This window comes from Odocoileus virginianus, chromosome 21 (genome assembly GCF_023699985.2).
Source record: "Odocoileus virginianus isolate 20LAN1187 ecotype Illinois chromosome 21, Ovbor_1.2, whole genome shotgun sequence".
Lineage (NCBI taxonomy): Eukaryota > Metazoa > Chordata > Mammalia > Artiodactyla > Cervidae > Odocoileus > Odocoileus virginianus.
Window position 1 is genome coordinate 7,004,144 of NC_069694.1, and position 16,433 is coordinate 7,020,576.

The following is a 16,433-nucleotide window of genomic DNA, read 5'->3' on the forward strand; positions in this document are numbered from 1 at the left end:
TCCACTGTTTCCCCATCTCTTTGCCATGAAGTGATAGGACAGGATGCCATGATCTTAGTTTTTTGAATGCGGAGTTTTAAGCCAGCTTTTTCACTCTCCTCTTTCACCTTCATCAAGAGGCTCTTTAGTTCCTCTTCACTTTCACTACCATAAGAGTAGTATCATCCGAAACGTCTTTGTGTTGAGGATGGGGTGGAGTGGAGTGACAGAAGTCCTCTGTCTCATCCTTTTGTCTGTCCTGCTGGTCTTTACTGGTCCCTAAGAGTGTATGCTTTTGCAAATGAAAGTTAGGAACACTCCTTTGGTTTTCCTTTCTGCTGGTCACATCCTTCCCCTGAAGCAATGGGAGAATAAAGGCCGAACTGCTTGAATGGAGGGGAGGAGGAGGGAAGTGGAGATTGTGACCATATGAAATATTAAATATTAAGTTACACATAAAAATGTACTTTAATATTTAAACCACTAACCCCACTGCACCAAATAAAGGATATCCTCACACTGAGCAGTGGTTAAAGTATTTTATTAAATTAAGTATGCAATTTGCAAATGGTTTCATAAGAAATTTTAAAAGCAAAGTTATAAAACAGTTTCAATAAAAAAGTACAGAGTTAACAGCAAAATTACATTTTCTTTATAGTACAAATAAAAGGATTTTGTTTCTAACAGACTGTCTGAAAATCTTATAATATATTCTCCAACAGACAGTTGCAATATTATATTTTAATGAGAAGTCTCATGGTTAATTCTCAATCATATGTTAATAAATGGGTTCATCATTTGGACCATAAAAGTCATTTGCTCAACTTTAAGGAAAACAGTAAAATTTGTCACCATATAATGTGAAGTTATAAAAAGCTCTTCAGGGTGTAGATGTATTCTAGCCTTATTTCTCTAACAAATTTTGCAAAGAGACATTAAGTAACACTGTAAACTTGAATTACATTTAAAAATAAGCACCATTTACATACATTCTACCTAAACTTACTTTACCTTTTAAATGACAAGGTTTTTTGGCCACACAAACATTTAAATCTGTTTTCTTTACCATGTAAATAAAAATAAGCAATATTTAACCACAACACAGAAAAATTATCAAACTTCACCTCAACTGCACAATGAAAAAGCAATTGGAGAAAACAGCACACGTTATTTTTGTCTTTTTTATACACTGTGTCATTTTCTTAAATTGAGAGCAGTCAAAACATTGTCAGAGCAATTTCCTGAGTTTCAAAGTTTCCAATTTCCAGCTCAGAAATAACCAATCTTGCTATTATTATACATGTCTTTTTTCTAAGCATACAAAACCCTTGAATTTAAAAAGGACAAAATAAAGCATTTCTCTCCAAAATGTGTTATAATACACAAGACACTTTAAAGTGTTATGTTGGGGTTTCTACTATACAGTATGTCCCACATTTAAAGGCCTTAAAATTACAGGCAGTATTGAAACACTAATATAAAGAAACCTCATCTTGAAATAATATAGAGATACGTGAACAGCCAATAAATGTAAGACAAAATACTTCCATTTCTCATGTTTAAGGAAGGAAATGAACAGACTGAAAATACTGTTCAGAGTCCGCTCTGTCCAACCCCACTTTCCCTGTGGTTTCGACATTAGTGCTCATCTTCCCCTGGGAGATACTGGTAAGAGACTATCGAAAGAATATAACTGTTATTAAAATCCTCCAAAATTACAGACCTGTTATACTTTTAAAATATTAATAACTTTGCAAAGAGCCATTCTAGTAAGTCATGTATTAGAACGAATATGCCAAAACATACACGAAAACTCTGATAAGCCCCACATTATCTTTAGTTTTGACACACAGGATTTAGAAATGAGTAAAAGAGAAAAATTTGATAATCCTCAAACTCTGTTTACCTTTGGCATACAGGATTTAGAAACACGCAAAACAAGAAAAGAGCCATTATAAAATTTTCTTTCATAATTACATGTTGCTTAAACTATACTAGATAGTGGGCTAGAAGCCAGTTTGGTACAAAACAACTTTATAAAAACATTTATAATGCTCAAAATTTCTCCATATATTTTATGAATGATGATTAAGAAGAAATGCCCTAGATTTACCAAAATAAAGCATAAAATCAGAGTTGGTACAGTTCAAAACATAGGTTCTTTCATTTGATTTCTGCCCACAAAATACCTCACTTCTTATTCTTTTTGACTGCTCCCATATTAATCATAATTATAATAATTAATATTGAAGTAAAGTCTAGTTGAAGCACTCAAAAGCAATGTCTTTTTTTAAACTGGGATGAGGAAATATAGAAACACAGAAAATGAGTATGCAGCTGCATACGCTCAAATAATTCTAGGTTTTAGTACTGTTATACACATTTCTTAAATCATATCAATTTATACACAGAAAGGTTTTATTCCATTAACAGTTGTAGTTTTATAATTAAATGTGTTGAAAGGAATTGTTTTATTTTTAATGTATACAACTCTTCTAGACCTCACAAAAAACATATGCCAAACTGTTGGCATTTTTTTAACAAATTACCACAAATGTAACAGTGTGAATAAAACTTCAACACCAGTCACTATTTCTAAATAATAAACATATATTTTTATGGAAATAAATTCAATGATATGGCTCTTCTTTTACAAGCATGCTTTCATGATATATAAAAACATGTTTCTGAATTTTATTTTCATTAAAATGTCTACTCGTCTGGGAATTCTTTCAGTAATAGCACATTCCTAAATCCTATCACCTCTAGTCCAAATAATTTTTAAGCTTATCAAAAATCAATACAGTCTTTTGCTAAAACCACGTATGTTGAAAATACCCTTCATATTCAAAGTCAGATTTATTTAAGCGAGTGTCTCATATTGGAAAATTATACTTTATCACACTAAACTTGTGTAAAGGAAGTTATAACTGACAAGTATACTAACAGGGCTTTTTCAGCTGACCAAGAAAAAAGAAGTCAGTGAAAGTTTCCTTTCAGAAAGTTGGTTCTTTTTAAAAATAAAGGTAAAAAACGTTTAAATTGTAAGAATTGCTTTTATGACTTTATCAAAAATGTTTTCTGTATCTGTTTTAAGTTAATAGGATTTTACCTACTCTAGTTTAGAAATTACATGCCTCAAATACAAAATATAGCTCTCTAGTACGGTCTTCAATAAATATCACACAGGCAGTGCTATAAGACTAGGAGTAGTTCTAGAAGACAGCAGCACGCCTTTGAAAACTTGTCTGCCTATGGAAGGTATAAACCTGAAACATAATCTCAGACCCCAACTTCACTTCCAGGAAATGTACACACCCAGAAAGAAGGAACAAAGGTAAGCGATCACAACCACATACCAAGCAGAAGGGCAACAGTGTCTTCCTTCCTGCAGAATACGGCAAAATGACTGTTTGTATCGTTCTGAAATCAAACAGCACTCAAAGGTTTCTGTTAGATCTCCTTTCTTTCAGTACTGCTACTACCACCAGATCTCAAAGCACTTTAAATACCTCTCATTGAAGCCTTTAAGACTTTACAAAATGTCAAACAATTTATATAAAGGTAAAATTTTCTGTCTGAGAAAGTATCAGAGCATTTCAATCTTTAAAACCACAGCTGATAATTTTCTTAGACATCTGGTAATCAATAAAAACTCTCTTTAATATCTTCAATAGATGATATATTTGGCATTTGATTCAGTAAAAATTAAACTTCTCTTGAATTTTGAAAAACATGTTTTTCTGTTTATAACTGGACATCACTACTAATAAAACATACATTTACGTAAAATTGACAAAATCACTGCAAATAAAACTAATTTTAAGCTACAAACCATCACACTTTTTAGTCAAGGATGTTTATTTTACTTTAGCATGACTTTCAAGCACCCTGGTTTAATTTCAGAGAACCTGCAAAAATGAAAAAAGAGTTAAAGATAAAAATTTCAAACCGACTAAGAAATATATCTTGTAACCAATTCTAAGTGCCTATACCAAACATAATATTCACCATCAAAGCACTCTCCTTTAAGTTAAATCAAGGACTAACATCTATGTTTGTGTTCTTTTTAATCTACTGTCAAAATAAATACATGACTAAGGCTGGGGATTACTCCTAACAACAGTTATTACAATTTAAGATTTTTAAAAATTCTCAAGCCTGATTTTGACGTTAATGAAGCTGTATGAAGGATATGATGATGTCTGAATTACATTCTCTCTCTGCATTATAACAGTACCAAGAAGAAACTTCCATAGCTAAGTATGATTTATCAGAACACGAAACTTCCTCAGTGTGAAATTTAAAGAAATACCACCAGTCTCTAAAACAGATGATTAATTCCAATATGATAATGTTCTAGCCTATTTCTTTTGTAAAAGTAACCCTAAAATGTCATCTGTTCTCATGCTCAGAATTAATGCTACCATCTTCTATAATATAGCCAACATTTTATTACATGACATAAATAAAACAGGCCACAATAACTGAAACCAGAAGTAAGGGAAGGAGGGCACTGGGATTCCTCAGGGAAACTATCCATCAACAAGTCTTTCTTCTTGGACTTTCTTCTTGGCTGTTACTGAATAATAATCACTTAATGAAAAAGGACATTTAGTATTTGCCAGCTAAGACCAATAGCGGCACTTAATTTATGAAGATGTGTAAATTCATAACTGACTAGAGATTTCCACTAAAGTTTAAATACATACAAATTATAATCACATTTTAGCAGGAGCTCCAAATTCTTCCCAAACCCACAAATATGTACTTCTTTTCAAAAGAATTAAACAATAACCTTAGGGTGGGAGGAAAAGGGGATGACAGAGGATGAGATGGTTGGATGGCATCACCAACTCAATGGACATGAGTTTGAGTAAACTCCAGGAGTTGGAGATGGACAGGGAGGCCTGGCATGCTGCAGTCCATGGGGTCGCAAAGAGTCGGACACGACTAAGCGACTGAACTGAACTAAACTGATGATATGTATAATCTATTTTGAATTATATATTAAAAAAAAGAATATTTTCTTTTAAATTTTAAATTTATGATAGAAATAGCTTTTTCAAATGACTACTTAAACAACAAACAATTTGTCTTTCATTTCTGATTTACTAGACATCATAAATCCAGAAGGGATGTTACATATCATAATTTAATCACAAATTTGTGGCTAAAATCAGATGGCTAAATTTAGTAAACTATCTTAACAACTGTTCTGAGCATACTATTAGTGTTTACTATCTGCATATGGGCAACTGTCATTATCGATAACAGAAATCTATACTCACCTAAAGTTATGGCTTGTGAGGTATTTAATGACAGCTGGTTTGATGCGAGCAACTCCTCCCTGGCTGTGGTTTCCTCTCCCCGTTATCACAGAGAGATAGGGCTTACCGCCATTCTGCTTAAATTCTGTTACAACAGGAATTGGAACAGTTAAAATTTATTTATCTTACATTCTCAACAGAAGACAAACTTTACTCAAACACATACGAAATCGTTTTCATGAGGATTTAAAGATTTATTACTTCAAAAAGTCCTACACCGATGTTTTTAAATGTATGTTTCATCTATACTTTTAAGTATGGAAGCTTCACAGCAATTGATCCACCTAAAGACTTGGGTGGGACTTGAGTGGGGAGAGAGACATGCATGTGCTACCGGAATTTCTCTCTGAAACAGTGATGACAACAATAATATTAACGATACTGAACAATTATTACACACATGGAATCAGGCATCACTTTAAGTGACTCACATTTATTAACTAAGAATCTTTACAACAACTCTACTCTACGAAGCTAGACAGCTTTGATCTTTATTATAAGCAGCTCTGCCACTAAATGACTGTGTATTGGGACCATGGACAAGTTTCTTAGCCTATCTGTGCCTATTTTCTTGTCAGTAAAATGAGGTATGAGGCAACTGCTTTATAGGCTATCACCCTCAGGAATAGCCATTAGCAAACCCACTAATTATAGGATGGACTGCAGTCTTACTGTTAAAGATAATCAATTATTAACATAAGAAAGTCTTCCAAATAGATGATTTTAAAATATCAAATGAACCTGAGCCTCTTAAAAGACCATAGCTCCTGCTTTGGAAATGAGCCTGTGAAAATCAAGTATGTAAATCTGAAAGTAACAGTTACAATAAAATAGCAACAACAAAAAACCTGTTTATAATAAGAATTGATTTAACACTTCAGTAGGTATTCACTCCTCAGTTTTAAACAGCACAGGTTATGACCTTTAGCATAAAATACATACGCCCATAAATACTCCTACTCTGTTCATTAAGTTGCCATAAGACTGCTGCTGCTGCTAAGTCGTCGTGTCCGACTCTGTGTGACCCCATAGACGGCAGCCCACCAGGCTCCGTCGTCCCTGGGATTCTCCAGGCAAGAACACTGGAGTGGGTTGCCATTTCCTTCTCCAATGCATGAAAGTGAAAAGTGAAAGTGAAGTCGCTCAGTCGTGTCCGACTCTTAGCGACCCCATGGACTGCAGCCCACCAGGCTCCTCCATCCATGGGAGTTTCCAGGCGAGAGTACTGGAGTGGGGTGCCATTGCCTTCTCCAGCCGTAAGACTCTAGCAGATCCACAAACATTGTTTTTGAAGTCTCATATCTCCAAGGCAACATTTAGTCTGGAATTAAAGTGGACATGTTGCTCTTGTATTTATAATTCCTGTTTAAACTCATTTAAAGCATTTCTCAGATTTCTTATCATTTCAACTGTAAATATTTCAGTATGTATTTTAAAAGATAAAGACTCTCTAAAAAAAACATAACCACAATGTCACAATCACATCTTACAAAGTTAAAAGTAGTTCCTTAATGTTTCTAAAAATGGCTAAAAATTTCCCCCAATAGTCTCAAAAACATATTTTTACTTTGATTTGTTTGAATCAGGGTTGAAACATGTCCACACATTGTATTTGGTTGATATATTTCAAAGGGCATCCCTGGTGGCTCAGAGGGTAGAGAATCTGCCTGCAATGCAGGAGACCAGGGTTTGATCCCTGTGTATTTGGCTGATATACCTCTTAACTTTTAAAAGGTTCTTCCCCCTGTGTGATGGGGTTTTTCAATTTGTTGGAAAAATAAGATCATTTATCCTAAATATTTAAAGTCTGGATTTAGTATCCCCATGGTGTCATCTAACATGTTCCTCTATTCCCTACAAATCTGAACAAAGCAGTAGTCAGATCTAAAGGCTTTATCTGCTTCTGGTTATTTGGGGGCAAAAACCTTCATGGGTGGTTGTGGTGTATATATTTCAATCAGAAGACACAAAAGGGTCAGATTTTTTTTTTTTAATAATCCATCCCTAATTTTGACCATCACCTTTTACAACTAAAAGCAATGTGGGACAGAGCCACAGATTGTTCCCCTGGACACATTTCTGTTCAAAAACACTACCATCTGGTGGTAGCCAACCATAACCACAGGTCACCACAGGTAGCGTGCACAAGATGGGCTTTGGCTTCCAGAGAAGGTTTGTATCTTGGGTCTTGCCAAGCAACACCTTAAGTAAGTTATTTAACGCTTTCATTCTCATAATTTTTTCTACTGAAATGAAATTCACCTAACATAAAATTCACGATTTTAAAATGTACAATTCAGTGCGGTTTAGTACATTACAATGTTGTGCAACCATCAACATGATCTAATTCCAGAACATTCCATCATCTCAAAAAGAAATTCTGTGCCAGTTAGCATTCAGTCTCCATCCCTGGCCTTCCAGTCCCAGAAAACAATAATGAACTTTCTGTTTCTATGGATCTTATTCTAGACAATCTATGTAAATGGAAATTATATCACATGTGGCCCTCTGTATCTGGTTTCTTTCACACTGCACAATCCTGACAAGGTTCATCTGTGTTGCAGCATGTGTCAGCATTTCATTCCTATTTATGGCTTAATTATATTCCACTGTATCGATATACCACATTTTGTCCATTCACCAGTGAATAGACATCTGGGTTGTTTCCACCTTTTGGCTATTATGAACACACATAAGTTTCTGTGTGGATGAATTATGATTTCAATTCTCTTGTGTACAAGCCTGGGACCAGAACTGCTGGGTCATATGGTAACTCTATGCTTAACCTTTCAAGGAATGTCAACCTTTTCCACAGGTTGCACCATTTAACATTCCCACCAGCAATATATGAGGGTTCCAATTCTCTGAATCCTTAATAACACTTATTATTTTCCATTTTATCAAACTTACTAAGTCATCAGTTTCCTTATCTATAAAATGAGAGGAATACCTACTCTTTATTCAGTCACTTACTCAAAAGGTTTTTAAAGTGTTGAGTGGAAAGCAGAATATACAATAATGATTCAATAATTATCTTTGACTCAATTTTCGGCCAAAAAGATGGACATTTAGTAATCAATTACAGGGACTTCCCTCATGGTTCAGTGGCTAGGAATCCACCTGCCGATGCAGGGGACATAGGTTTGACTCCCAGTCAAGAAAGATCCCGCATGCCATGGAGCACCTAAGCCCGGGCATCACAACTACTAAAGTCGGCACGCCTGGAGCCGTGCCCCACGAGAAGAGAAGCCGTTTCAATGAGCAGACAACGAGAAGCCTGCACACCACAAGGAAAAGTAGCCCCCACTTGCCGCAACTAGAGAAAGCTCACATGCAGCTCTGACTCAGCACAGCCCCCATGCAAAAAGTCAACTCTATAAGAAGCTTCTTATAAATACTGTGATACGCAAGAGTACTAGCAGAGGTTTTTAACAGGCAGCCTAATTTAGTCTGAAGTCAACAAGTGGTAACATAGATAAACATAAAGAAATCGAAGAGAAGCCAAACACAAGACAAGGATGAAGACGCAGGGCAGAAACAACTTTGTAGGGGTGTGGGGAATTATGCTAAATGAAACATGGCAACCTTATCACAGTGCTAATTATGTAACTTATGTAACTAGTCATTCACTATCATCTATTCTACTAAATAGCAAACTCCATAAAGACGGAAATTGTGTGTCTTTTTCACTGCTTTATCTTTGATGTCAAGAATATAGAAGATGATCAAGTTTTTATTGAGTAAATGAAATATTCATCCTCTGTAGACAAAATATTCCCTTATAATACTTCTATATAGGAATTTTTCTTTTCTCCAGATTAAATAATGTATTTAAGCTGCTCTTAAATTTTCTCTTCTAATCTTTGTTGCTGTTTTCTAGATTTTCTCCAAGATTTTCAAAATTATATTTAAAAAACAAGTGGGGGAGGTAAATCCTCTATCAATAAAGAATGTCTGCTAATAAACACAGAAGGAATACAAACTATAAAACACCATCATGGAACCACCAATAAAATAACTGATTCAGACAAGGATCATAAATGAATGCTAAAATCGTAAGGAAAAATGAGAACAGCTGTATGAAAACAGTTATTCACACAGTCACAAAGAATCAATCACCAAAATTTACTGATTACAAAGGGAGAAAAAGTACATTTACAAAGCAAAATCTGATATGATAGAGTTCCACACCTCAGCTAAGAAATCAAATTTAACACCACCAATAAGGGAAAACTGACCATATATGTCTTCTAATGAGTTCACCAAGGATGACCTAACATCACCTATGCAGCATTTTTACCAAGAAAATTCTAAACTGAATCTAGCCTCAAAGAAACAACCAGACAAATTAAAACTGTACGACAATCTACCAAACGACTGACTTGGAATCTTCAAAAATGTCAATGACATGGGAAACAGAAATTAGACAAAGGAACTACTCTATATTACAGGAGGCTACTGACTTGGGACCATCAACTGGAACATGCAATGCATGACTGGATCCTGGATTGGGGGTAGAAAATGGCACAGCTACATAAGACCTTTCCATTCAACTGGAAATCACTAAGTATGGCCGGTATGTTAGACAATACTTTGTTAACAATGTCAAATGCCTTAAAAGTGATAATGTATTGTGATTATGTAGGAAAATGAATTTGTCCTCAAGTGACAAACATGCTGAGGTGTTCAAAAACAAAGCACCACAATGTTTAAAACTTATTCTCAAATGGTTCAGCAGAAAGCAATTTTAGAGAGAGAAACAAATGTGGCCAAATGTTGATGACTGATCAGTATACAATTCATTCAACTTCTCTGTGGGTTTTAAATTTTTCAATATAAAAAGCTAGGAAAAAAAGATAGTAATAAGAGTAGACATGTATGTTGATATGCAAAATAAAAATGCCCATCAATAGAGAGATGGGCACATTATGACATGGTCACATAATACTATACAGCAGTTATAATTTTTAAAAAAATCCATTAAGATGAGTAAGATGAGTAGATCTTGAAAACGGGATTGGGTGAAAATAAGGAACTTGGCTGATGATACAGTGTGACACCATATATGTTCATTTTTAAAACTCACAAAAGGAATACTATAAATAGACTGATGATGAATGCAAACTGAAGGGTGTTTATTTCCACCAGGAAGGTAAGAGAAAAAAAAATAAATAAAGAAGCACATACAGTAAAATGTTACCACTTGTTACTTTACACTCATGGGTACAGAGGTGTTCTTATTTTACTCTGCAATCTTTCCACATGGTTTGCATGATAAAAAGATGAATTCTCAACCTTTTATATCAATTATATTTAAGCAAGTATTTAACTAATAATACAACTGATATGTGTTGAACTGATAAACGTATATAACGTATAGTATACAACTTTCTAAAATATATATAAACTAATTAACCAGAATACAGCTATCAATGACAGAGCAGTATGATGGAACCACAAAGAATAACTGAGGCATGGATTTTATGCCTCCACAATAAAATGGAAGATAAAAAGAAAGTCAAGTTGAGAATTCAAAATATCTTAGCAGTGGTAAAAGGAGATGATTCCCTAGTATTAGATGATTCCCTAGTATTAGTCTGGGTACTACAGAGATTGAATTTTTGTAAGTGCTACCATATGGTGATGAAAAGGAAACAAGATAATAAACCAACAAGATGCTTTAATGCATATAAACTACATGACACAATTTTAAGAGGCAGGCAGTAGCTTTCCTATTGACCTGCAAAGACTAAATACAAGCAGAAAGGGAGAAGGGCACACCATTATAATGCCAACACTCAGAAATCCTGAATTTATGATAATTCTATAAAAATCCTATCACCTTATTTCCTTCTGTATTTTATTAAATATCTGTTGAGCAACTGACATCTAATAAGTATCTAATAGCTCTAGTAAATGTCTACGAACAAAGAAGTGTAATATCCCTGAAAGGTCCAGAGAATTCTCAGATTACATCATGCCCTCCCTTTGAGGCCCAAAAGTTGGTTTGATATATATACATGCCCAGTATAACAAAGGAATACAAACAAGACTGAAGCAGGAAAATAAAAATGTTAATGGCCAAGGCAGTTAGAATTCTTTCCCAAGGTTTTCTTGAAGAATGAGTCTAATACAAACATCTATCAGTGTGGCACACATATCCTTAGCCTGCACATTCAGACTCCCTTGAATTTGCAAGTTATATCAATATAAACAAAGATATACTTTCTATTAAAAACGTGTCATGACTACAGTCCTACCTTCAGTTTTCTGCTGTAAAACTGTCGTCAAATGTTCTATAGCCTCATCCACATGCAGCCCATGGAGGTCTAGAACATTCTGTGGCAGTAGGGAGGCATTGACTTTCTCAAATATCTCCACGGCAGCAAGGTGATTAGCTTCTTTCATCTTCTGCTCATGGAGACTACCCTTTAAATATAAACATATCACCAGTGATCACTTTTCATATCTGCTACTTAGCAGGCAATGAGAAAACAAATAGTGCCCTAGTAAAAAGAAGAACAAAAAAAATGGAAAAATTAACCTAAAATTTTTAATGCAATGGGCTAATATGCAAAAATGCACCAAAAATTTAGGTGGATTTCAGTGAACTAATAACATAGTTCTTAAACTACTGGATCATCATTTTTAATACATTCTCTGACCCAAAAATCATAGAAGAGGGAGACAAATAAACAACATCCATCTCAAGAAGGAATCCAGTGGTTTACCTTTTGATAATCCTGAGTCTCAACCCTCTTAACAACTTAGAGTTACCCCTGAAGTCATCCCTTAAGGTCTGCTATTGTTGTTCACTAGGTAATACCAGTTTGATACTTTTTCTGCTCAGTCATAAAAAAGTAAGCTACGTGGAACCACAAGAAAACAAAGAGTCAATCAATCAGATTTCTTTTAACAATATGCCAAATGGGGTCACAACTGAAGTGACAGAGCACATGCATGCCAAATAAGCCTCGGTAGAAAGTCTATTTCGCTGGAAGATATCAAAGCAACTTTCTTTTTCTAACTAGGAAAAGTGATACCTAACTAAAAATTCAAGCATGATAGAAAGCACAAGTCCTCTGTAATCCCACCTGGGAAGGCCATTACTAACATCCCGCTGCGTTTCCTCCATAAAACGTGTAACTGTTTAGAAGCAGTACTGAACGAGGGAACCCAGCCTAAAAGAGATCGGGACTGCTGGGATTCTCAGGCCACACAGTCCTTATGGAGTAGGCCACTTTACACCACTTACAGAATATCATCTACATTCCCCAGAATAACTTCATCCAGTCACATATGAGCATTATCTCCTTCAGGATTATTCAGACATCATAAATGACAAAGAAAAAAAGAACTGGCCTTCCTCTTTACCTGCTGGGCATAAAACGTGGCCACGTTCTTCTTCCCCATCCGATACGCTTCTTTGGCCTTGCTATAGCATTCCATCCTCTTCTGCTGGTGCAGAAAAGCCTCTGCCCTGTAGTCATCATACTCTGGGTACTCAAAGTCCTGGAAAGATGGTTCACTTGGTATATCTTCAGTCTCTTTCAATTTCTTTGCCTGCAAGGTGTTACACAATAAGGACAACCCAAAGAAAAGGAGAACACACAAACTTTACCTTCAGAGTCTGTACGTGAAAACTGGGTTCTACTAATTTTTATCTTTCTTCTTAAAAAAACACAGTATTTCCCTACTGTCTTCCTAGTAAGTCATGCACTTGTCAACCATCATTAACTTTTTCATACCATAAGGGTACTCCATTTTTAACCACTCTTATCTAAGGAGATGTTAAAAAGTTCTCTAAAACTATGGAAATAAAAAAATCAAACCAAAAGAGAGAAAATATTCAAATAACACTCATTTATCTAATGCAATATTTTCCAAATTTTAGTTTGCAAACCCATTCATAGTGTCAGTCCAATCACTGAAGGAAGTAATGGCATATTGCAATTTATATTTTAAAAAAACCAATCAATAAAATAATTGAAAAATATTCTTTTGAAAACAGAAGAGCATATGGAATGACCATGCCTGATAGTAGGTAAAAATCATAAGGAGGTTTATAGGGCAGTTTTCAATCAATTCAACCAACTAGCCACTATGGTAGTGTTGACTTTTTGAGCTTTCTGAAATATGATCAAGTAGCTGTTACCCATATGGAAACTTAAAGAAACTAAATAACTCTAATTTAAAACATGAGATCATGAAATTATGCAAATTAGCTTCAACACTAAACCAAATAGAAAAGAATAACATAAATGTATCACCACATTCCTAACTCATTACTATAGTCAAAAATCTATAAATATATTTTTATTTTTGCAACCAATACCCACAACTCTCCCTTACCTAAGAATATTCATAGGCCCTACATCCTTATGTCATGCTCACTAATAATCATACTGTTTAACTATTTCATACTAATGTTTAAATAGTCTATGAGTATATAGCTTGCATTCTGGATAAAACCAAAGATTTTGCAGAGAGGGGATTAAAAAAAAAAGAAAACACTTTTTATGACCTTTGAAAAGTCATAGTGCCTAATATTACAAACATAAATATTTCATAGCCTTAAAGTCTCTATTGGTATTCATACTAAAAAATGCAAATCACACTTGGTTCTCTGGGAAGAGACCCTTAACTTCTTATTTTTAAAAAAGAAAAAAAAAAAACAGGGAATTCCCAGGCCGTCCAATAGTTAGGGTTCTGTGCCTTCACTTCCTAGGCCTGGGTTTGATCCCTGTTCATGGAACTAACATCCCACAAGCCACGTGGCAACGCCCAAAACAAGAAAAGAAAAAAAAAAGTATATAATAAGAGCTACTCTCATTTTAAAATAAAACCAAAATCTATTTTTATATCCCTTTCACAGTGATATGGTTTACTATAACTTCATTAACTAGGGCCAAGTGAAACACATGCTTCCTAAGAATTCACATAATTAGTATCACTTATTCTCTTGAAAGCATGATGTACTGTAATATTAAAACCATTTCCAAAGGTAACAAACCTGCAAATTTCATTAACAACTTAAAGGGAAAAGGTACTAGTATTAACAAAACACAGTTTTAAATAAATGTTAGTTTCTTGAACAAAACAGGGAAACCAGAATGTTACCAGTATCACGATACTCTCTTTTAGTATCTCTGGTCCTTTAAGGTCCGGGGATATCAAAGACAGACTATTCTGTTCACAAATCTTAACAATATTTGTATCAGTGTTGTGACATCTGCCTACACTTTTTTGAGAAAGGCTAAGTATAACTTATCTCCGGTATAACTTAATCAAACTTATGTTTTGGCCAGTGTATACAACTCACAAACTCTCCTTTCTTGATTCTAACATCTTCTAACCATCTCCCACTTTCAGCAAGCACACTTCCCAATCGCTTCCTCTTCTGCCATAATGACCAAGAGTGCCTGGCTCTATTACCAGGAGAAAAAGGAATCTTTATTCCCAGTCTGGCACTGAAGGTCTCACCATCATCTTGTATTCTTTGACTCCTGTAACATACCACACCTATCCAGGATGAACACAGGCAACAGTAGTACCATACTCTTCCTGCTCCGTGCACACACTAATAGATAACATACCACACCTATCCAGGATGAACACAGGCATCAGCTGTACCAGATACTTCCTGCTCTGTGTACATACTAACAGATCACATGAACACCAAAATTACCCAAGTCCTATCAGCTAAATTCTGGTGAAACAGTCAAAGGAAAAAAGGAGCACACGGGTTTATCCATGAGTGGTCTTATTCACAAGGAAAGCAGGATGACTGAGGACTATTTAAAAAAAAAAGTCTAAAACTAATACAAGATTAATATACAAAATCAATTGTATTTCTATTTGCAGTGGACAATCCAAAAATAAAATTAAGAAAACAATTTCATTTACAATGGCATCAAAAAAAATAAAATACCTAGAAATAAATTTAACAAAAGTCATGTATAACTTATATTCAAAACTACAATACACTGTTGAATGAACTTAAGAGGAACTAAATAAATTGAAAGGTACTTCCACATTCACAAATTGGAAGACACTATTGGTAAGATGGCAATACACCTCAAATTGATCTGCAGACTCAATACAGTCCCCATGAAAATTCCAACTGGCTTCTTTGCAGAAACTGACAAGCTGATCCTAAAAATCACACAGAATTGCAAGGGGACCAGAATAGCCAAAATCATCTTGGGGGTAAAAAAACAACATAGTTGAAAACTCACATTTCTCAAATTCAAAACTTACTACAAAGTTACAGCAGTCAAGACTATGGTACGGGCATAATGACAGACACACAGAACAATGGAATGAAATTGAGCGTCTAGTAAAAAAAATTTATAGTCAATTCATTCCCAACTAGGGTGCTAAGAAAATTCAATGTGGGAAAAATAATCTTTGCAACAAGTGGTATTGTGATAACTTAATATCCATATGCAAAAGAATAAACCTGAACCCCTATCTCACCATATATAAAGATCTAAATGTAAGCACTAAAACTATAAAAATCTTGAAAGAACAGAAAACTTGGGTGTAAGTTTGGTGACCTTGGATTGGGCAATAGTTTCTTAGATATGACACCAAAAGTACATCCAACAAAAGAAGTGAATTGCACATGATCAATTTTTAAACTTTTGTGCTTCAAAGGACATCAGCAAAAAAGTGAAAAGACAACCCATGAAATGGGGAAAAGTCTGCAAGTCATATGTCTGAAAAGGGACTTGCATGTAGACTATATAAAAACTCATACGACTAAAGAAATTTTTTTTAATTGTAATGGGCTTTGGATATTAATAGACATTTCTTCAAAAAAGATATAATACAAATGGCCAATAAGTACATCAAAAGATGCTCAACATCACCAGCCATCAGGGAAATGCCAATCAAAATCACAATGAGATACCACTTCCGTATTAACTGTCTTTTATTTCTTATATTCTGATGCTTTGACATGAGGCCTAGAGACAAAGCCCCCACCTTGGGGTTAGCTAATTCCTAGAGACTGGAAACAATCCGCCTGCTGGCACACTTTACACATGCAAACCATCCGACCTAGAACCCACACCCACAACCACTTCCCTCATGGGCTCTCACCCTCTGGCCACCACTCAC

The 16,433-nt window shown here is 34.9% G+C and overlaps 1 protein-coding gene across 3 annotated transcripts in view; it reads right to left on the bottom strand.

The window, feature by feature from the left end:
- Nucleotides 1-504: 504 nt before the first annotated feature.
- Nucleotides 505-16,433, bottom strand: part of N4BP2 (NEDD4 binding protein 2) — a 51,531-nt gene continuing 35,602 nt past the window's right edge. For all 3 annotated transcript variants that reach the window (XM_070451992.1, XM_070451993.1, XM_020878971.2), the window contains 4 exons: nucleotides 12,684-12,872; nucleotides 11,570-11,738; nucleotides 5,271-5,394; nucleotides 505-3,890 (listed from right to left, as the gene is read on the bottom strand). In XM_070451992.1, coding sequence (XP_070308093.1) covers nucleotides 3,845-3,890; nucleotides 5,271-5,394; nucleotides 11,570-11,738; nucleotides 12,684-12,872 — 528 coding nt within the window. In that variant the 3' untranslated portion in view covers nucleotides 505-3,844. The remainder of the gene's footprint in view (nucleotides 3,891-5,270; nucleotides 5,395-11,569; nucleotides 11,739-12,683; nucleotides 12,873-16,433) is intronic.